At 39.1% G+C, this 20,834-nt stretch overlaps 3 protein-coding genes across 4 annotated transcripts; 2 read left to right on the plus strand and 1 right to left on the minus strand.

The window, feature by feature from the left end:
• Positions 1 to 487: 487 nt before the first annotated feature.
• si:ch1073-280e3.1 (complement C2) lies at positions 488 to 7,035 on the plus strand. Its single transcript, XM_067507129.1, has 19 exons — positions 488 to 639; positions 798 to 907; positions 1,625 to 1,772; positions 1,867 to 2,052; positions 2,549 to 2,722; positions 2,895 to 2,993; positions 3,113 to 3,255; positions 3,353 to 3,494; positions 3,667 to 3,801; positions 3,945 to 4,049; positions 4,242 to 4,379; positions 4,465 to 4,562; positions 4,643 to 4,766; positions 4,967 to 5,114; positions 5,316 to 5,389; positions 5,577 to 5,668; positions 5,785 to 5,917; positions 6,007 to 6,056; positions 6,154 to 7,035. Exons 1-19 carry the CDS (start codon positions 588 to 590, stop codon positions 6,334 to 6,336), a joined length of 2,334 nt encoding a protein of 777 aa, XP_067363230.1. The 5' UTR covers positions 488 to 587; the 3' UTR covers positions 6,337 to 7,035.
• pnkp (polynucleotide kinase 3'-phosphatase) lies at positions 6,468 to 12,597 on the minus strand. Its single transcript, XM_067507130.1, has 17 exons — positions 12,464 to 12,597; positions 11,432 to 11,478; positions 10,929 to 11,201; positions 10,498 to 10,785; positions 9,681 to 9,760; positions 9,522 to 9,579; positions 9,311 to 9,418; positions 9,150 to 9,221; positions 8,944 to 8,992; positions 8,773 to 8,843; positions 8,548 to 8,640; positions 8,365 to 8,461; positions 8,214 to 8,275; positions 7,961 to 8,070; positions 7,321 to 7,408; positions 7,149 to 7,216; positions 6,468 to 6,977 (listed from the first exon to the last, which is right to left on the minus strand). Exons 1-17 carry the CDS (start codon positions 12,582 to 12,584, stop codon positions 6,857 to 6,859), a joined length of 1,806 nt encoding a protein of 601 aa, XP_067363231.1. The 5' UTR covers positions 12,585 to 12,597; the 3' UTR covers positions 6,468 to 6,856.
• On the plus strand, positions 12,492 to 20,469 carry LOC137128693 (TRPM8 channel-associated factor homolog). Of its 2 annotated transcripts, none has more exons than XM_067507127.1 (13): positions 12,492 to 12,629; positions 13,708 to 13,757; positions 13,899 to 14,562; positions 14,915 to 15,131; positions 15,326 to 15,617; positions 16,846 to 17,147; positions 17,364 to 17,538; positions 17,697 to 17,791; positions 17,998 to 18,208; positions 18,870 to 19,106; positions 19,290 to 19,513; positions 19,637 to 19,750; positions 20,038 to 20,469. In XM_067507127.1, the coding sequence occupies exons 3-13, from the start codon at positions 13,916 to 13,918 to the stop codon at positions 20,278 to 20,280; spliced, it is 2,757 nt and encodes a 918-aa protein (XP_067363228.1). In that variant the 5' UTR covers positions 12,492 to 12,629; positions 13,708 to 13,757; positions 13,899 to 13,915; the 3' UTR covers positions 20,281 to 20,469. The 2 variants fall into 2 exon arrangements, with proteins under 2 accessions (XP_067363228.1, XP_067363227.1); XM_067507126.1 differs by lacking the exon at positions 12,492 to 12,629 and adding an exon at positions 12,818 to 12,940.
• The last annotated feature ends 365 nt before the right edge of the window (positions 20,470 to 20,834 follow it).

Here is a 20,834-nt window from a genome sequence, read left to right on the forward strand (position 1 = left end):
TTTTATTCCCAGACATGCTTGCATGACCAAATCTAAGCAAGCAGGAAAAATACAAATACACGTGATGTGAGCACTACACAACCATCTTAAGGCAAAAAACACTGGCAGAGAGGCAACACAGTATGAGTCCTTCAGGATTAATGCTGGGTAATCAGCCATCAGAACAAAACAACAGTGTTGGGGCGAGGTTTAGTTTGGGAAATGTGAAAAATAGTGAGATGTGTTAAAGAGCTTTTTAGATTTGAAATTGCATTAGTTGCCTAAAGCTGTTTTGTGACATTGCAGTTCAGTGTCCATATGGATTTTAAATGCTTTGGAGTAGTTTAAAATTGTAAGAAATGCCACCAAAGACAAAAAACAAGACTGCAGAGTCTGAAAGCAAGTGGCACAGGATAAAATTAGCGCAACCAGAATTGAAAGTTAGAGGTCATATGGATCCTCAATTGCTCAATCTCTCCTCTGTTTCCTTTTGCTGTGTTAATGGGTAATCAGTCATCAAATAGAAGCTGACTGCAGGTTGATCCGAACAGTCTTGCTGGTGTTTGTGTCACTCAGAGACATAAGCTCAGCTGATACGCAGTTTGGTCATGTATGTTAAGTCTGTACTGTGGATCCTGCTCTTTACCTCTGTCAAACAGGGTGAGGGTTTTAATTTTTTCTCTTACTTTGTTTTTATTTCACTACGTCAAATGTATATGGATGTTTGCCATCTGTCTGTGTTGACACGTAAGTGTGCGTGTGTTTGTGCATGCAGAGGTACGTGCTTATCAGCAACAATTTTACCATTTGTGCTCCAGTGTCTCTGCAGAAAGAATATGATTATGGAGATGAAACTTATGAGGATTCACAGACTCTGAACTGCTCGACATCTGAGACCATCAAAGATGGACATGTCACCTACTCACAGGTAAAAACAATTAGTTTAATAATTGACTGACAGAACAATCACCAATAATTCTGAAGATAATGATTAAACACTAAACATTCTTTCACTTCAAAAAACTGCAGATTTTTTGAATTATGCTCTTATGTTTTTGGATTGGACACTCTGTCTGAACTGTTAGTCAAATCACTAATCTACTGATCAGGAAAGTTACTGTCAGATTAATCTTGTTGCCGCCTCACTGTTCACCCGCTGTTGTACACCTGCAGTTTTATATAATCAATTGAGATAATAGTTTTACGGTCAATTCTCCTGCTCTGATGTTGCTGTTTTGTGTGTATTTAATATACATCCATAAGTATACACTTAATAATATAGTATATAATAATATAATTGTAGAACACTGCAGAGGTGAAAAAAGGTAAAAATGTTGAATTGCTGAAATATTGTGCCAGAAGAAGTGAGGTAAAATAATATAAAATAATAATAATAATAATTTCCACGGATAATATATATCCGTGGAAATAATGCAGATCAATTCGATTTTTTAAACTATAAAATAGTTTAACTAATATTAAACTATTCTGTGATTATTAAAAACAATGATCAGCTAATTTCACAGAAAAAGGAATCATGCAAAAACCGGAGTGTGGTTTAATGGGAATAAATAAAGCATCACTTTACTGGAACAACTCATGTTACTTAATAAACTCCAAACTTTGCCCTGTGTTTCCTCCACAGGGAGGGCTGCAAGGCAGTGTGCTGACTTATCACTGCGGCCCTGGGCAGTATCCTTTCCCGGTCAGCTACCGGCTCTGTGATGAAGATGGGGACTGGTCGCCCATGAGATTCGCCAATGGCAGACTAGCGTCACAAGCCAAATGCAAAGGTGATTTTCTCTTTCTGTGTACATCCCATCATACATCCTCTCATCCTTACCCTCCATCTTTTTTTCTGCCCATCTCTCTTTGTCCCACTCCCAGATGTGTTGTGTCCGGCTCAGCTCCAGTTGGATCATGGTGACTTCTGGCCAAGGGATCAGTGGTTCTCTGTCGGGGCGACACAGAGCTTCTCCTGTCAGGAAGGATTCACCCTGTACGGGTCAGCACAGAGGAACTGCACCTTTTCTGGGGAGTGGACGGGAACCACTCCTGTCTGTGACAATCATGGTGAGGACATAAAAAAACATGCCCATGATAAGGCCTAAATCATTTCTAAGCTAATTAAACTAAACACTATGTAAATTATGAACTACATACATGTTTGCTATATTTTGCCTTTAACATAGAATATCCACTAACATGAAGTCTGGTTCATTTGGCAAATTAAAACTTTTGGTAGTATTAGAGTGAGCACTGCAGTTACTGCAGTGTTAAGCAGCTTTTGATTAATAGAAAAATGATCCCTGTAAACAGATTTTCTTTTATACTGTGACTTACTGTGTGCTCACTTACTAAATTCTGAATTTACTCTACTTTACTTCATGATTTAGTGTTTAAAAACAAGCTTGCAATGCATTTTTTTTATATCTTAAAAGGGATTTTTATGCCAAATGTGAAGTACTTTTTAAAATAAGGTTCCATTCTAAATCTTTTCAAGCACAAATATAATTTTTAACATTTGTTTTTATCGAAAAAATTCATGTTGATCTGTGTTTGAATGCAGCTGATGACTGTGATGACCCAGGCATCCCAGCTGGGGCCCAGAGGTCAGTAGGCCGGTTTTACACAGGCGAGAAGGTGATCTATAGCTGTCAGAGTGGTCTTCATTTACTCGGGTCGGTCGAAAGGGTTTGCCTAGAGAACAGGGAGTGGAGCGGTTCAACACCACGATGCCAAGGTGTTTTGGACTTTTTTTTTTTTGAAACCAGACAAAAATTACTTTCATCTGATATAAGCTAAAAGAAGATTAATTTCCTCTACTATTACCGAGTGTGTGGCTACAGAGATGCAAAAAAGTCAAAACAGTATCTGTTGAATATGATAAAGAATCTGTGTTTCCTCTACCACAGGCCCAAATACATTTGATTCCCCCAGCGCTGTGGCAGAAGCCATGGCAGGGTCACTTGCAGGAGTCATGGATGTATTCTCACCAGACTCTAAAAGGAAAAGTGGGTAAAACTTGTATCTGTGTCTTCAAGACTAATCAGTGTAAGTCAACTGTGATAAAATATACTATATTGTGCATGTCTGTGTGTGTGTGTGTGTGTGTGTTGGTTGGATGAATAAGGTGGAAGAAGATCTTTTGGTCGAACGTTCCGTGTAGCTGAAGGCAGTCGCATGAATGTCTACATTTTACTGGACACATCAGGGAGCATCAAAAAGCATGACTTTGAAATAGCCAGGAACGCCACCATTGCTCTTATCCAAAAGGTCTGTACCAAATGAGATAAGTTTGGATTGATTCAACAGAGTGGGTGAAAGTCTCAAAAATGGGTGTGAAACCTGTTCATTTTTCTTTCCCTTCTAGTTGGACAGCTACGAGGTGAAGCTGAAATTCCATGTGTTGTCATATGCCAGCAAGGCCATTGACATTGTGAATATCACAGATACGTATACAAGCAGCAACATCGACAACATCATATGGAGTCTATTGAATTTCGACTACCATAGTAGGACTCTGCTTTTTAATCTTTAATTCGCTCAAGTATTAATCCATTTAATGGTCATATCTTTCTCCTTCTTGTGGCGTGATTTTCTCAAGTAGTCCCAAATTAGTACAAACACGATGCACCAATATGTTAGTTTAATCATTTATCAGTGTAATTCATTGTGAAACTGCAGGTCATGGGAGTAAGACTGGCACCAACCTCGCTGCTGGGCTGAAACGTGTCAGTGAGATGATCAATATCTTTAAACAACACAGTGCCAAGAACCATTTCAATGAGACTCAGAATATCATCATCATAGAAACAGACGGTAAAGACAAAAATAGTGCTGCACAAACACATGCTCATATAAATCCCTCAACACCGAAAGAGGCCTATTAATATCAGAAAAGAGAAGATAAGAACTGCATTATAGTTTGCTTATGGGCTTCTATTCTGTCTATCTGCCCGCAGGTTTCTCCAACACAGGCCCCAATCCTAAGACTGAACTGGCCAAGATCCGGAGCTTACTGGGCTATAGCAGCACATCCCATGACCACACAGACGAGACAATGCTCGGTAACATAATAATAATAGACAAGAAGTAAAAAGGAATTCATTAAATGTTAAAATACTCCATGTACATATTTTAATTGTTGCTACTTTGCTATTACAACATCAAAATTACATGCAAATAATAATTACACATTCACAGTTTGTTTAATGTGTGTATGCACTGTGTAGTTTAAGCACATCTGTGCCTGTTTTCAGATGTCTATGTATTCGGAGTTGGAGACCAAGTTAACAGAGAGGAGTTAAATTCCTTAGCCTCAAAGAAAAGTAATGAGATGCATTTATTTGTTCTGGAACACTTCCAAGCTTTGGGAAAGGTGTTCAACAGCATCATCAGTAAGTGCAAGATCACCCCAACTTTAAGGCATAAGCTGCAAGGTGTTTGCTGTTAATCTAAATGTGAAAACCTTTCATCATACAGGTGACAAGAGTGTGACGATGTGTGGCATAGCTCAGGAAGACAACCCTGATTATGATCAAGAAGCCTACACAAAGCCCTGGCATGTCACTCTGAAAACAGTAAGAACTTTACACATCTGTTTCTTGTTGTAGCTTGGATTTTAACAAAAGTGTAAAAAATAAAAAATCTCCCCTTGTAGGTTAAATCTACTGGCAGCCCATGCTCTGGATCCATTGTGAGCCAGAACTGGGTGCTGACAGCTGCTCACTGCTTTGCCAGAGTTGGCACACAAAACGTTGCTTACCAGGTGGACGTAGAAAGTGGTCAGTCAACGTGGCACGTCCTTTCTCTCCTTTTTTCTATCCTTTGAGAACAAAAGTCTGGTGCTCTTTTGCAAGTCTCGTTTATTCCAGTGTTTGAAGCAGTGTGTATAGAAATGCTTTGTTTAAATATTTCTAGCAAGTTACTTTTCTACTTCATAAACTTTAACACTCAAATGCCAAACAAGTTTGTTGGTCCTCAGGTGAGGGCACGTTGAAGTCCAGCAGAGTGATCTTGCACCCCAAGTACAACATCAAAGCACTTGCACACAAAAATGTATCTGAGTTCTATGACTATGATGTAGCCCTGATACATTTCAACAAGAGTATCCCTCTCTCCTGGAAGGCCAGGTATGGCAGCCTAAAGACCAGATACACCTTAAAGTGCTGATTTTGTCCAGTAGAAGCCTAAAACTAATTTATTTATTCATGAGGAAATTGTGTGAGCATTCTTTTTGTTTAATGTCTCTAACCTTGTGTAACATAGATAAGGAAACAACATAAATCATCATATATGACTTTGATAAGTGTATACTGTATGTCATGCAACAGGCCTATCTGCTTGCCATGTACTGTACCTGCCAGTCGAGCCATGAAAAAAATCAACTCTACCTGTCAGCAGCACAGTATGTGACCCCTTTACCTTAACAGTCTCAGTTACAAATGTGTTACTGTTTTCCCACGGAGCATGTTTAAAAGCAGTACAGTGAGGTTTATAGTGTTTAAATATTATATACAGTAAGACCACAAATCAGACTAAAAATCATGATTACATCCTCATGTATCATTAACAAGATGACTGTGTGTATACAGGGGAAGATCTACTACTACACAAGGAGACTTCTGCCTATTTTATCCATAAACAAGTGCAACGCAAAGAAACACATATTCACACAGGGAGTCAGGTGAGCGTTGCGATGGTCAGACTGTGGGTTGATTTCATTACACTAAGTAATGTTGTGGGAATAAATAAAAGTCAAAATGTAGTTGTGTTAACAGTATATCATTTGCCTGTCTGCAGAGGCCGTCATGTGTGGAGAAGGCCAGGCAAACACTAAAACTGCCAACTACCGTGACTATGGATGAATATGTACCGGACAGATTCCTCTGCTCTGGAGGCACCTCAGGATACCGGGATGCAATTACCTGCAGAGGTCTGGTTTCTGTACTTATTGTATGACAGCCATCACAGTTTGACCAACATGGGAGTCAAATTTTAGCTACATACTGTCTCACTGTCTAGGTGACTCGGGTGGATCTCTTTTTTTGCAAAAAAGAAAACGCTACTTTCAGGTCGGCATATTTATAGATTAAATCCATTTTTAAATATCCTCTTCATGCACAGTTCATTCAGTATAATTTTTAACTTTTATCATTCTTTTATCCCCAGGTTGGAATAGTAAGCTGGGGGACCACAGACGTATGTGACCTTCTCAACCCAGATATGAGAGGGTACAGTAGAGACCGACCACCTCCTCATGCCCGAGACTTTCACATTGACCTCTTCAAGATATTGCCTTGGCTCAAACAGCATCTCGGCAAGGATATACAGTTCCTGCCTGAGGTCAACTAAATAGGGTCCAAAATCAGTCTGCAGGGATCGGTTTGGATTAAACCATAACAACGCAGAAAGCTGAATCCATTCATACTCACTCAGGGAGTGATTATTTTGGGAATAATCATAGCAAACCATTGGTAGCAATCTCAAGTGGTTTTCAAAGCTTTATTGTGAAACTGAATACCAATATACAGTAGCTGCTCTTAGTTGCAAAGAAAACAAATCAGACATATTAAATTAAAGTTATTGCTTTTGTTTTGCTTTTTATTCTTTCTAAGCCCATGCAGAACTAGTTTTGATGTGCATACATAACGGAAGTATATCTGTACATTTAAGTGGTTATGTTATAAGGAAGAATTGCAGTTGTTGTGCTGCAACTCTAGTTACACTACTGCACTCACTTTGAAGTTAGAGGCCACTAGATGTCAGTAGAAAGTTTTTTTAATTTTAATAACTGCTCCTCCTTACTAACAGCTGAGCTTTATCAACAGCTTTTATCAATAATGTCAAAGGCATTAGAAAGCCGGATGTCCAATCAGCCCTCAGAAAACTGCCTGAACAGTGTTTCTAATTGGCCATTTTTGAAGTTTGGGACAAAGTGGATCTGGAGGATGTCAGAGAAACCCTCAGAGAGAGCAGGAGCCACAAAGTGTTTTCTGTCAAGAGAAAAGAAATGTTATTTCAAAAGTCAAATAAAAATTACAGTTTACACTATGAAGACCTTAAATGTAAATTATTTCATTGTTTAGTTCTTGTTAACATAATTCAATGCTCACCAGTCATGAGTTTTCCATTAGAATATAATAAAAGTAACACTTGTAGCTTACTTGTAGCTGTGGAAAACCATGTCATTGACCTTGATGTGTTTGCTGTCCGACGGAGCCATTTCACGAAACTGAGAACAATGAGTAATAAAAAACAACATCGTCATCACCAGCCAGGAAAAACCAAAAAAAAAAAAAAGGCTGAAGAATGAATGCGTGGAGAGGAGAGTCATACTCTGTTGTTGTGTTTGGCTTGCTCCAGAGAGGTTGAGAAGTGGAAACAGCGACAGGGAACTCCAGCTGCCTTGGCCACATCCACATAACTGGAAAAGAAATACACACAGGCAACTGCTTATACAAACACAGACAAAGAAATACAAATCAAACTATCAGGCAGCATTAGTTTTTAATGGCACTAAAGGTAGAGAAATACAATAAATAACTACTAGTTCAATAAAATCTGCCACTTAGTAAACTGCTTTAAAAAACAGGTTTAGCCATGTTTTTCTGCAATATAATGCTGAAGTGCAGGTGAAAGGCTATAAGGGGATTAACATGGGTCAAATGTGTTCCCCACACAGTCACAATACCTTCTGTAAACGCATCGCACTCGACACTGACAGATGTTGTACTAAAACAATTTTCCACCTGTGAGTGATTCAATTTTAGTGAGCACATGGATTATGTCACTTTTGATACCTGACAAATGTGGAACACATCAGTAAAATCTACTGCTGTAACCTGTCAGCCTATTAAACTTTTGTACTGAGCTACAGAGCTTGAATCTTTCCTGCCAGGTGTTTAGTCTAAAAATAGTTATGAGTCACAGTTTCATTCTTCATACAGCGCCTTAATTCAGTACATCTGGGCTTTACCGTTTGCGAGACTCAGAGTCTGGGTTGGTGTTGTCTACAGCGACACTGTGCCCCTCCTTCAGAGCACGCTCACATGCTGCAACACAGTTCTGCCAAGAACCGAGTGTGTCCTGATACAGACATAAAACAATAAAGGTTGGTCACAGTATATCTAGACTAAAAACAGCTTCAAAATGCATATATGGTACGCATATAATCCACTTAAAAACTGCAATATGTCTCCCTATGCCCTGCATGTATAGGATTGACTCACCCTGTTGACGTAGATGTAGCCTTTTGGAATGATGTGTCTGTGGAAGAAGGTAGATTTACCCGCTGAACAGAAAGGAAAAAGGAAATAAGATTTAAATTCTGTTGGTGGACAGAGAACCCAGAAAGTTGACATCCCATTGATTTTCACTTACATGCAGGAAACCCAACAGCAACAATAACTTCTGTGTTTCTGGAGGTGAGAGAGGCGGATGGCGGGTCGTAAAGCCTGGCATTTGAGTCGAGTTTTCTCTAGAAGTTGAGATTTAAAAAAAATAAATTTTAAAATACAGACATAGACATGTACATTCAAACTCCAGCCACTAAGTTGTACTCACAGGGTCAAAATTAGGCAGGCTGTAGGGGGCGCACTTCCAGCCCAGAAAGAACTCTTCTGGTGTATGGAACTGCAAGCCGATGTTCAGAGCAAACTACAGACACAATCAATAAGAAACATCAATCATACTAAGACTTGTATAACGATAATTTACACATTAAATCTTCTGCAAATGAATCCCCACACTGAACAAATAAAGTTAAGTGACTAAAGTGAGTGGTCTTACCAGTCGATCACTGCAAGAGAAATCCTTCTTTTTTTTCCCTGGAGCCCAGTTCTCTGGTCTGCCTGCAGCATCTATACACAGTAGTAAAGCCAGAAAGTGTTTCTGCATGTTTGTTTGAGTTCTAAGTTTATTTTTGGGTTTAGTATGGGTTTGTTTATCAAGATGACTCACCTCCTACATAGAAACTCTCTGTCTTCTCAACAGCCACACCATTATTAGCCTGAACAGGAACCACACACACATGTTCATTAAAAACACTGTTCATTGTCAAACATACCAATACAGCAGTAAACACTGCTGTAAGAAATTACAAGACAAACAAATGAGGTGTGGCAGTTATATAATGTGTGTTTCCATGCATCAATAACAACATTTACCTGGTCACACAGGTGATTCCACATTCCCATAACTGGTTTCCTATATATACCTGGACCAGTTGCTACAAACACCTAACACGCAAACAAGGAGAGAATATGAACATCAAGCAGAAATATAACTTTTAGAAGAGAGATGAGTGTCGATCTATAATGTCACCTACCTGCACAGGTAGCTCCAGAGTAGCAAGGATGTCCTCCACTTTAGACTTGAAGACTTCTGGTCTAAGTTTGCCTTTAGCGATTCCCATTTGATTGGTGAAGAAAACCACCTGCAAGAAAAGAGCACACATATACTAGGAAAACATTCCAATGGCTTCAATCAACCAAATGTACAACATGTTAGAAATAAATGGTGCGTTAGCTTCTCTCCACCTTATATCCTTTTTTGAGCATGTTCGCAACCTTGGGCTTAATCTCAGGGTAAAGAATCCTGGTAATAAACACAATGACACAATTACAACAAGAAGAGAGAAATGTGTACAGTCTTTTCAAATTTCAAAAACTATCTTATATTAAGAAATTCAGACATACTTCCAGTCATCTGGTGCTGTGGGAAAAACTTTTCCAGATTTAGTAGTGATGATGCAGCCATCAATGTCAAACCCAGCAATCTGGAGAAAGACGAAAGCAACAACAACAAAAGGACAAGTTCACATAAGCTGCATGATCTCTCTAGCTTATTAACTTGCAAAAGGAAAAACATTATTGTTTACGATACTTCCTCTCCTTTAACTTAAATACAATGTCAGGAAAGCTCTATGCAGCACACATGTTCCTATGAAGACCAGAAAAATGCTACTGTACATTACATATATTTTTTTCACTCCGTGACTGGTGAAGCGTATTGAGTTTCAACCAAACTGAATGCCAGAAAAAAAAGCTTCTAATCATTTTCTCAAATAAATTTTTTCTATAATTTGATATACAATTTAAGATACAAAAAAGCCTATTGCATTTCTGCAGTTACTCCCAGAGCTGAAGGTTTAATTTGTTTGTTTGTGCAACCAAAGCCTAATAATTTGTAGTCTACATCAATGAAAAGCAGCAATTCATAATTAAAAAGATGGAATCGAACTGAACGCTTGTCTTAAAAAAAAACTTAGGGTTAATTTTACACAAAACAATAACAGTTGTATATTTTTATTGTGAGGTTTCTACTTCAGGTCTATAAAGCATGTGTGTGTGTTTCACCTGATGTGCTGTTGTAATGAAAAGTAGTAGATCAATTTGTATTTCATGAAGCAAATTGTAAAGTTAAGGAGAATTTGTCATGTAAGGCAGAGCTTTATAATTCCACTTTATCAAATATAAAAACAATGGTTGGCTGTTCCACTGAAACAGCTCCCACCTTTTTACTCCCTATGACTCCAGCAGCAGTATAAAGCATCAAGTTGCCTATCTGCTGCCAGCTACTCTTTCCACAGGCTTTTAATGATGATGGTGATGCTGACGATAATGAAGGCTGGTTGCTCCCTTCTGTCACTGACTTCTCAGCCAGCTCCTGCAGCTGCTTGAGCTTTTCCTCTGCCAGTCTCTCATCCTCGTTTTCCTCCTCTTCCTTAATCTGTTCCTCATCAATCCTTTGACGCTTCGCCTCACTGCACCCTCTCTCTGAGGCCAGTCGTCTTTTAGATGACTGAACAGAAAAAAATAAACAACTAAATAAAAACATACAGTCTTGTTTTATGTTGATAAACTTCATGTTTGCTGTGACATAGCACGTTTAGATGCATAAATAACACACCTGGTAGGTTTAAATGCAAGTGTCAAATGCATTACCTTCATGGGAGAAGTCGGAAAGAAATCCTTTATACTGCGTTTAGGTGTTGGACTCAACTCTGGCTCTTTCCCATCCCTCCCTTCTTTTGTCCTGTCTAGGCCTTTCAGTCCTTTCTGTGCAGTGTTGGAGACTGTTCCACTGGAGCTCAGATAGTAGTGCAGCGTAAATGGATGGCTCTGATTAACCAGGTAAAGTGTGCCTCCATGAGCAAGTTTGCCTGACTGGCCCCGACTCAGCTTCTCACCACCCAGGAAACTGGGATTGGGACCCAGCTGTAGAAAATTATAAGACATGTATGAACATTGTACTTTTGCATTTAAATGGTTAACCTATGAGCTGTAAGATAAGTTGGGTGGGTCTCGGCAGTAAAGTAAAAAGTATGCTGAGATAATAACAGAATGTAGCATAGCAGGTTGTGATTCAAGACTGGAGATTCACAAAGAAATCTATAAAAAATGTTTACCTGTGACCTTGGGCTGGGTTTAAAGGTTTATTTTCATACCTGAGTGACAACCACATCCTGGTCTGAATAACAAGGCACCACCTTCACTAGAGTAAACAAAGTGATAATTACTACCACAAACATGCACTTTGTCTCTCTTTTGTACATGGACACACACACACACGCACACTATGTATTAGATTAGATTCATTTAGAGCTGATATGATAAATACAATAACAGATCTCTGAATAACTGTACTGATTTCATCTTGTCAAATGTAAATATTTGCTTGATTTTTTTTGTAAATCACAACTGACTTTTCTCACATATTATAAATCACACAATGAATATAAAAGATAACTACTAACTGTTTAATATAATAACTATTAAATTAATAAGAGTAGACTATATAACAGCACTACACTGTATTAATGCAATGTGTCTCAACAGAATTTCCATACAGTTAAATAAACAATTCTCTCAATAGGATTTCAAAGAAAAGTACTGATTTCTCCATGTCATGTGACCCCGTGGATGAGAATCTGTTCTCAAAACATCTTCTTTTTCACATATACAATGAATCATATAAGTACGATTAAGAAATAGACAAAGTGCTAACATATATGGGTGTGCCTTCTTAGGCCATGTGATTCAGATCACTGTTCTACATAAGGTGGAAGCTATTTAAACGCTATCATTTTACTTTAAAATCATAGCTAAAGAAAAGAGGTACTAAAATTCAATATATAGAAGTGTGTCAGGGGTTTAGCCATAGTAGCAATAATTAAATATATTTGTTTGGAGCAGCTGTATAGTACATTGGATCTTCAGAAAAACAGCCATCAGAGTTACAAAAACTTGAAACTGTGAAAACTAAAGTTTTTATAAATTAATTATCACAATAACTGTAAGTTGGCAATGTGCTATAAAACTGCCTTTTAATTTTGTTTTATGGTCCCTAAGTCACGGGATAAAGGGCGGTGTCCTGCAGCTGCAAACAAAGGCTGGACCTGTGTGAGAAGAACCCCTCTGGATGCGGACTGACCGTTTGTGGACTCATAGCTACCTACAAAAGTTTTACTCTTCCACACCTTGGTGTCTGGAGCACTTCTTGTCTGTGACTCCGGTCTCCGGACCTCGACCCAGAATTACAGCTCGTCCATCCTCCAGAAGCACCCGAGCCCCGGAGGCGCTGACCAGCGTGCACGACATAGGAGCAGAATCCCACGCAGACAGGACTTCACTTTCAGCGTGACGGTGTGTTAAAAGCGACTCCTCTCATAAGATGTTGGAAACAATGAAAATTAAATATATTTTACATGCTGCTGGACGCCTATATTTTAAGTATGTTACGTTAAATACTTTATGGCGACGGCTTCCTTGTTTCTTTGAGTTGTTTCTTTGAATTGTTTGTTGAACTACTGTAAAACAAATCATAGGAGGACAGTTATTCCAGAAGACCCTAGATGCATCGGAAAAATACGCTCGTTTAGAAACCTGCTCCTGTTCAAAGTTCCACCCATAGCGTTTACTCTTCCGGGATCGCAAACGTCGAATATAACGGAGAGGTAAATTGTTTTAAATCTAATTTAGTCTTTGTGGAAAATAAATTTTTGTGTTTTTTTTTGTAGCTTTTAAGAGATTTCGGTTTTGATTGGTGCGCATAAAAGTACTGCAAGTGAGCGAGTCACCTATTATTATATACAGAAACTATTAAGCGATCACGGGCAACAAAATCGGAGATATAGTCTTCAACAATGTACATATCTGGTTTGAGTGGAAAGTAACCTAGCGCAGTATAAATGTTGTTTTATCGTTATATTGTTTTCTTTATAACAGACAAAAATAGGTGTGGTGAGGCTTGTTAATGCCGATATCATGTCCGGGTTTAAGACAAACGTAACGCATACATATGTGAACTATATGTCATTATTAGTTACACTTTGGGATGCATCTATCTTTTGGCACTCTTTTTAAATTTTTTGCATTATTTATTTTATTATAACTTAATTGTTTTTGTCACAATATTATGTAGATTTTATTATTATTATTATTATTATTATTATTATTATTGTTATTATTATTATTATAAGCTAATGTTAAACCTCAAACTAGAGTACAACCCAAAAGATAGATTCTCCAAAATCTTTGTAACCCTAACTTGTGAAAGTTGTGGAACTGTGCTTATTAGTTTATTTCACAGCCATAATGTTTTTTCTCAATCTGTAATTATTGAGCTAAACACGATAAAAAGGTTTCAGGCTGAGCTATGGAAATATTTCTGTGATAGCTCTGTTTTTATCTAAGTCTTATGTCCTGTCATTGTTTCTGGTAGGTTGCTTGTTTGGAAAACATTGTGGTTCAGAAAGACAACCATACCTACAGGTAAAACAATCACTTTGTGCTTTTAGTTGACGTTTGTTGATTATTATTTAGTTGTTTTCATTTGATAGTCCTAAAAGATTTACACAAGTTTTTGATACCTTGTCTGCTCTCTTGCCCTTCACTTGCTTTAACAACCCTCAGCATCAACCATTCTCACCATGGCTGACCAGTCCATCAAGCATCAACAGGAAAGGGACTATGTGTTCCTGATGAGAGGCTTAAAAGAGCTGGATCTCTGTGGGCCCTATATTTCCAGTGATCTGGTGCTGACTGGAGACCATGCCTTTCCTTTAGCAATGAACAACCAAGGACAGGTCCCTATGGCTGCTTCTCTGTATGGCCGTGGAAGGATTGTGGTCCTGGGTCATGAGGGATACCTCACTGCCTTTCCTGCTCTGGTAGAGAATGCTTTGACCTGGCTGAGAGGAGATGGGTCTGACAATGTCTCTGTGGGGGTCCAGAAAAATGCCAGTGCTGTTGCTGATAACCTCAGCAAATCCACCTTCCAAGTGGAAATTGTGGAGGCCTTTAGTAACAACCTCGGGGTTGCTGTGTATGTGACGGATGCCTACAGTGTGGGTGAAGACCAAAAGGACCTTGTGGCATTTCTAAAAGCTGGAGGAGGATTGCTGATAGCAGGTCAGGCATGGAGCTGGGCTGAAGTTCACCCTAAAGAGAATACATTGCTTCAGTTTCAAGGGAATAAAGTTTGTGGTGTGGCTGGGATCTACCTCTCTGAGCGTCAGTGTGGGGTGGAGTGCCTGCCTGTCTACCCTCAAATCCCATCCTCTTGGATGGCTGTAGTGTGAGTGTATACTATACATCTTGTCTATTTTACCCTGTAAATTAACAAATTTAATCCGAAAACTGTACCACATATTTGGCACTTCTGAATTTTCAGTTGATCGTAGAATCTATGTACTTTAATTGCCTTTAGATTGTATTAATTTTAAAGCAAGGATTTGTGTAATAAAGTACAATTGTTTGCTTATTCTATTTTTTTTTAATTAAAGTTATTCATAAATAATAACACAAACCTTGTATACTGAACGCTGCTGGCATTTGTTAATTGATTAAGTATGCTTGAGTATTCTAGACAAGAGTCTGGTCAGGCACCTTTATTGCATATAACCAACTCTACCTTCCTTTAAATACAGACTTGGAAAGAATTTTGAGGATGACTTGGAGTTCTTACTCGAGGGGATCTCAGAGTTTGACCTGCAGGGTGGAGCAATAGCTTCTGAAATTCTGGTCCACGGCCCACTGGCCTTTCCCATTGGGACCACAAACGATGGGCAGGTGTTCCTGGCCGGTGCCTACTATGGGCAGGGACGGGTCATTGTGATTTCACATGAAGGATTTCTGGGACAAGAGGTAGAGTCTATATTAAAAGCTCTAACAGTGTACATTACATGACTTATCTCAACTGTTGCTGGCTACTAGCAATTAGTAGCTAAGCATGTGATAAACAATGAGATGGGTGTGGATCCCCCAAAGTTTAGAATCGCATGATTAACATTAAAAAATGTTTTCTTTTTTTTCTTTTTCATTTACTTCCTTTATCACAGAAACTGGCTCCATTTTGGAACAATGCTGTTCACTGGTTAGATGAAGGTCGGGAGGGGGTTGTCGGTGTAGTTCCTGATTTCGCCTTCAAAATTCTCCAGATGTCAGGGTTACAGTGTGAGAAGACAAACTTCAGGGAAGACCTGAGTGTATTTGTGTGTACAGCATATAGTGACGAATATGTGGCGGAAATCCAACATTTTGTAGCAGAGGGAGGAGGCCTGCTAATTGGAGGGCATGCCTGGTGGTGGGCACATACACACCAGGGGCAAAACCCTTTAACAGACTTCTCAGGTAGGATAATGTGCCCAATTCATAGTAATATAACATGACTGCTATGCATATTACTGGTACTACTGATAAATGTACATTCGCACACTTGAAAATAGTGCTAAATGAGTAGCATATTTGTTTTCAAGAACACAGTATGAATTGCAGAAATAAAGTTGAAGCTGTGGTATAAGGGTTAAATATAAAAAAAAGTATGCATAAGTTAATTTTCTAAAAGTTGGAATTTGGCTCAACCCAAGAAAATGCAAATTTCAGGCCCTATAGAATGACTACACAGAGGTACTCTAATGTACAGACAAATTAAGTGCAAGTAAATCAGTTATGTAGAGTCTAAAGTTTGAAAAATATGGCTGAAATAAACATTAAAATGTGCTTCTAAGAAATAAGTTCCCAAAGTATTGCAGAGACAGACTGGTAGTGCAGGTACAGATCATACAGGAGGCAGAAACAGGAGAGTCAGGTGTCTTGATGACTGTTGGAGTGGCAGGCTAATTGACTACAGGTCTGACCGCACTGTGAAACACTGTATCTGGCCCAAAGGTCGTTTGAAGACAGGGCAGCTGACCATGCCATTCATAGTGTAATAGGTTTTATTTATGAAGTTCCTTAAATATTTCTGTCACATATACTGTATAAAGACAGCTTGTCAGTGTTAATTGTGAAAATTTAAACACATGGTTGGTTTCGGAAAGTTGTTTTCTCACAACATTTAATTTAGTTGGCACAAAATCATGCCAAGTCAAGTGCCTAAAATTGAACCAAAGCATTGAGACAGACTGCTATAAAGCAGCAAAGGGCAGTTAAGACATTGTGGTAAAGCTGAATGCGAAGAGAGAATGGAGAGTATGTATTTCATACAGGGTTATGGTGAGTTGTGGTAAAGCAGTGTACAACAGGTACACAAGGAAAGGTAATTAATCACGTAAACTGCAGCTTGCGAGGAGATCAGGCTGGCACTGAGGACATCATGAGGTAAAATAGTGGCAGAAGAAGTTTATTTATGTCACAGATGAACATAACCTAATAATTTTAAAATAATATGCTTCCCCCTTGTATATGTAACAAACCTGCATAAACATAAATAAATTAGTGATTGAATATCAGGACCAGAGACTATCTTGACTTTTAAAGCAACAATAATAGTGTTTTTATCATCCATCCGTGCCTGTTTAAGCTTAAATATATTTGTGTAACAAAGTAGATCAAGTAAGGTTTGCTGGATGTCTTTCAGGGAACAAGATCCTGAACAAAATGGGCTTGAGTCTGTTGGGGGCGACAATTGGAGGGGGGATATACAAGGCCCCTGATACCAGCCAGGCCCTTAAAGAGTCCTACCACTTTCGACAACTTCTACGTTGCTTTGCCGGACATGTCACTGAGGGCAATGAACTTACAGAGAAAGAGGAGGAAAGTCTTAAAAGGCTGGGCAAAGACTGCTCCACCTTCTTGAAAATGCAAGCTCATGACTGCTCCTCCTATAGACAGGTTGTATCCAGTCTCACTGACATCATAATGAGGTCGGGAATGCCACAGGTGAGTAAATAATATGAACTCTTTAGAAAACAGTTAAAACATTGTAAAAAACGAAGAACAAACCTTCTTGGATGGTGTCTTTTGTGAAACAGTGCTGCACCGAAGCATCATTCTGTAGACTATATTGTGTTGTATATGGTTCTAATGCAACAAGCACCCAATCAAATATGTTAGAAAAACATCCTTTGTAATATTGAGTATAAATTTCCTTTTAAGGTGAGTGAGAGCTGCCCTGTGACATCTCCCAGGGACCACCTACTCCTCAATGTTGGGACAGAAGTATTTAAGGTTTGCCCAGATCCTGATGCTCTTCTGCCCTACATCATTAAGGATAACCCACTATTGCCAGTTGTCTATAATCAAAGGATCAGGATTAATGTTAACACAAAAGGTGTGAACAAATATGTTTTATGAATGGCCCACTTGAAGAGACCTCATTTTTGAAAAGTGTAAAGGTAAAACATGTCTTGTAGATATTACATTAGTGAATATCCCAGTTAATGTGTGTGTGTGTGTGTGTGTGTGTGCGCGTGCGTGTGTGTGTGTTAGGAGAGTTGGAGTGGATCAGTACAGGACTCTATCTCTCTGCTGGTATGAAGACCTTCATTGCCATACCAGCAGAGATCATCAACAATGGATGGAAGGTACAGTCTACAAAATATCGGCACATCAGTAATACTCTACATATTCCGTAAATCAGGAGTGGTTATTACTGTTTGCAGCCATGCATCAAATGTATATGTCAGTGAAGGTTGTCAGTAGTCAGGATAATCAAAGACAATAATCAATTTACCATCAATTCGTGGTCCAGGTTCTGCAAAGCAGTCAAACATTCTCTTGTCTTCCTCAGATCCAGATTGGCTGTCAGACGGACTTTCTGAAAGCTAATGAGTTGAAAAGAGCACCATGTGTTCATGATAATTTCCCCATAACCTCAGAGATGATGCAGGTGTGGAACCTCTGGGGGGGTCTTATCTACCTTGTGGCACCACCTAATACACAAGTGAAGGGAGTAGAAGTCATAGTGCAGGTGGCTGTACCTGCACCATATTATAAATCTGGTAAGTGTGTGGCAGTTGGAGCCATAGGTATGTTTTTGGTTATGTCTTTTTTCTGTGTCCTCATGGGGTAAATGGCTAATTCGTAGTTGATAAATAGTGATGGTTGTGGGATTTAGGTAAACTGTATAGAAAAGAAATCTAATTAATACAGTTTCAGTTTGCGTCAAAATCACTGGTCTAGTGCAAGAATTCAAGTGTCTTTTTTTCCATTTCCATTTCCCACATCAATCAGTCCAGCACTGCTCAGCCATTCATCCAAATCAGTGCACAATGTTTCATAGCAACATTATGTATCCAACTCTGTGCTATGTAAACTCTCACAGCAAATGCGGACCAACCTACAAACACAGATTTAAATATGGGAGTGGAATTCAGTATAACTTATTGCCAATTAGTATGTATCTTCAGTACTTTGTCTATTGTACTGAGCCTCTGCTCAGCAGATACAGTAGACTTGGTAGCTATTATATGGGCTTTGCACTCAAACTACATTCTCAAGGAGTTGAGCTTGTTCTGAAACCCTGTCATTGTAAAGATGTCTTTTTGGGAAGGTCTTGACTAGGCAGGTTTGGGTTCTTCCTGGAATAGGCCATTGTAAATAACAGTTGTCTAACTATTCAGTCCTCTGTGTTGAATACACCCATTTCTTTGTTCTCTTCAGGTGTGACAACAGCTGCTGAATGGTCTTTGTTGCGCACAGCTCCTGCTCCCTGGGCAGAGTTGGAGTTTGAAAACATCATCCTTACTGTACCATCAGAATTTGTTCAGGGCCTAGATCGCCCTGATGAGTTAGCAGCACACTGGGACACCATCATGAGAAGCATTGCTGACCTGGCTGTCATACCTCACAAATTCCCGCGCAAAGAACGTTTTGTAACTGATGTGCAGATTTCAGCTGGTAAGTGTGATTGGCTTTGATTTTTATTGTTGTTGTTCTACTATTAACAGTAAAGGCAGAGGCAGGGTTCACACTTTCTTCCAAGGTAACATACTTTACCACTCACATTCTCTTAGAGTTTACAGTTCACCAAATCCCAAACAGGCGCTGCTTAAATGCTGTCTTTTGATTTCTGCTGCTCAGGTTGGATGCATGCAGGTTATCCTGTCATGGCACACAAGGTCTCAGCAGCTGAGCTGGTCAGTGTTGAACATGCTAAGAGCCAAGGCCTGTGGGGCCCCATCCATGAACTTGGACACAACCAACAGAGAAGCTGCTGGGAATTCCCAACACACACCACAGAGTGTACATGCAACCTGTGGTCAGTGTATGTGCATGAAGAAGTTCTGGGGATCAAAAGGGCAGAGGTGAAGTAATCAGTTTTGGCTCCATTCAACTGGATAAAAAAAGCTGATTTATATTTTAATATTAATAGATGCCACAAAAAAACGTGTTTTCATCCTTCCTCATTTGGTTCCTTTATAATGCAGGCCCACCCAGCTATGACTTTAGCAGAACGAAACAAACGAGCACAAGACTACGCTAAGGGGGGAAGGAATCTCAGTAACTGGGACATGTGGGTGGCCCTGGAGACGTATATGCAGGTAAGATAGAGAATTACACTATATAACAACTTGCTGACCAACTGTGCTGAGGTGACACACTAGAGTCACCTTTGAAACAGAACCACACCCCTTCATAGGCAAAAATGCAAATAAGAGTTCAAATAAAACAAAAGTCATATGAGGTTGGTCTGTAGACCAATTTGACTCTATAAGGCTGTTTAATCACCACACAACAAAAAAGTTTAATATAAAAGGGTGATACAACATTACTTTTTAATTTTTTTTATTTTTCACATTTCCCTCTATCTCTGTCTCCTTTCATGTAGCTCCAGGAGAGATTTGGTTGGGATGCCTTTAAGAAGGTGTTTGCTGCGTACCATCAGATGAGCAACTTTCCCAGTGAAAACAAAGGAAAGATGAACCTGTATGCTGAGACTTTCTCTCAGACTGTGGGAATGAACCTGTGTGCCTTCTTTAAGTCCTGGGGTTGGCCCATTGAAGCATCCACTGAGGACAAACTCTCCAAGCTGCCTCCCTGGACTGACCACCCCATGGCCCAGTATGGCTGAACAATAGACTGCTGATGATTTAAAGTGCAGAGAAGTTAAAGTCAAGTATTTTGTGGGAAATTCAATTAACTTGTTTCAGCCGGTTCACTTCAAATGGCTTAGAGGGGAAATATATATTCAGACAATAATTGAATTTTATTTCTTTTTGTTCATCACCTGTTGCTCTACAAATAAACTCATGTCACTTGATTTGACCTGCAGCCACTTATTTTATTACACCTGTGTCAATCCCAGGTACTTAGCACTAGCACTGGAGACGCCACTGTGTAGTTATAATAACTGCACACATTAATTTAATTTCATACCACTACTAAAGGTAATACATTAGTGTCATAATAACACTAATACTAGTTTAGATTTATATACAGTCATGGCAAAAATATCGGCACCCCTGCAATTCTGTCAGAAAATGCAACCCTTCTCTCAGAAAATGTTTCCATTTGCAAATGCTTTCATTCACATGCTTATTGTTTTTATTTGCACTGGAACAACACAATATGGAAGAAAAGTCACCCTTGATAAAAATTCACACAGAACTCAAAAATTGACAGGAC

Source organism: Channa argus, chromosome 6, assembly GCF_033026475.1.
Source record: "Channa argus isolate prfri chromosome 6, Channa argus male v1.0, whole genome shotgun sequence".
Classification (NCBI taxonomy): domain Eukaryota; kingdom Metazoa; phylum Chordata; class Actinopteri; order Anabantiformes; family Channidae; genus Channa; species Channa argus.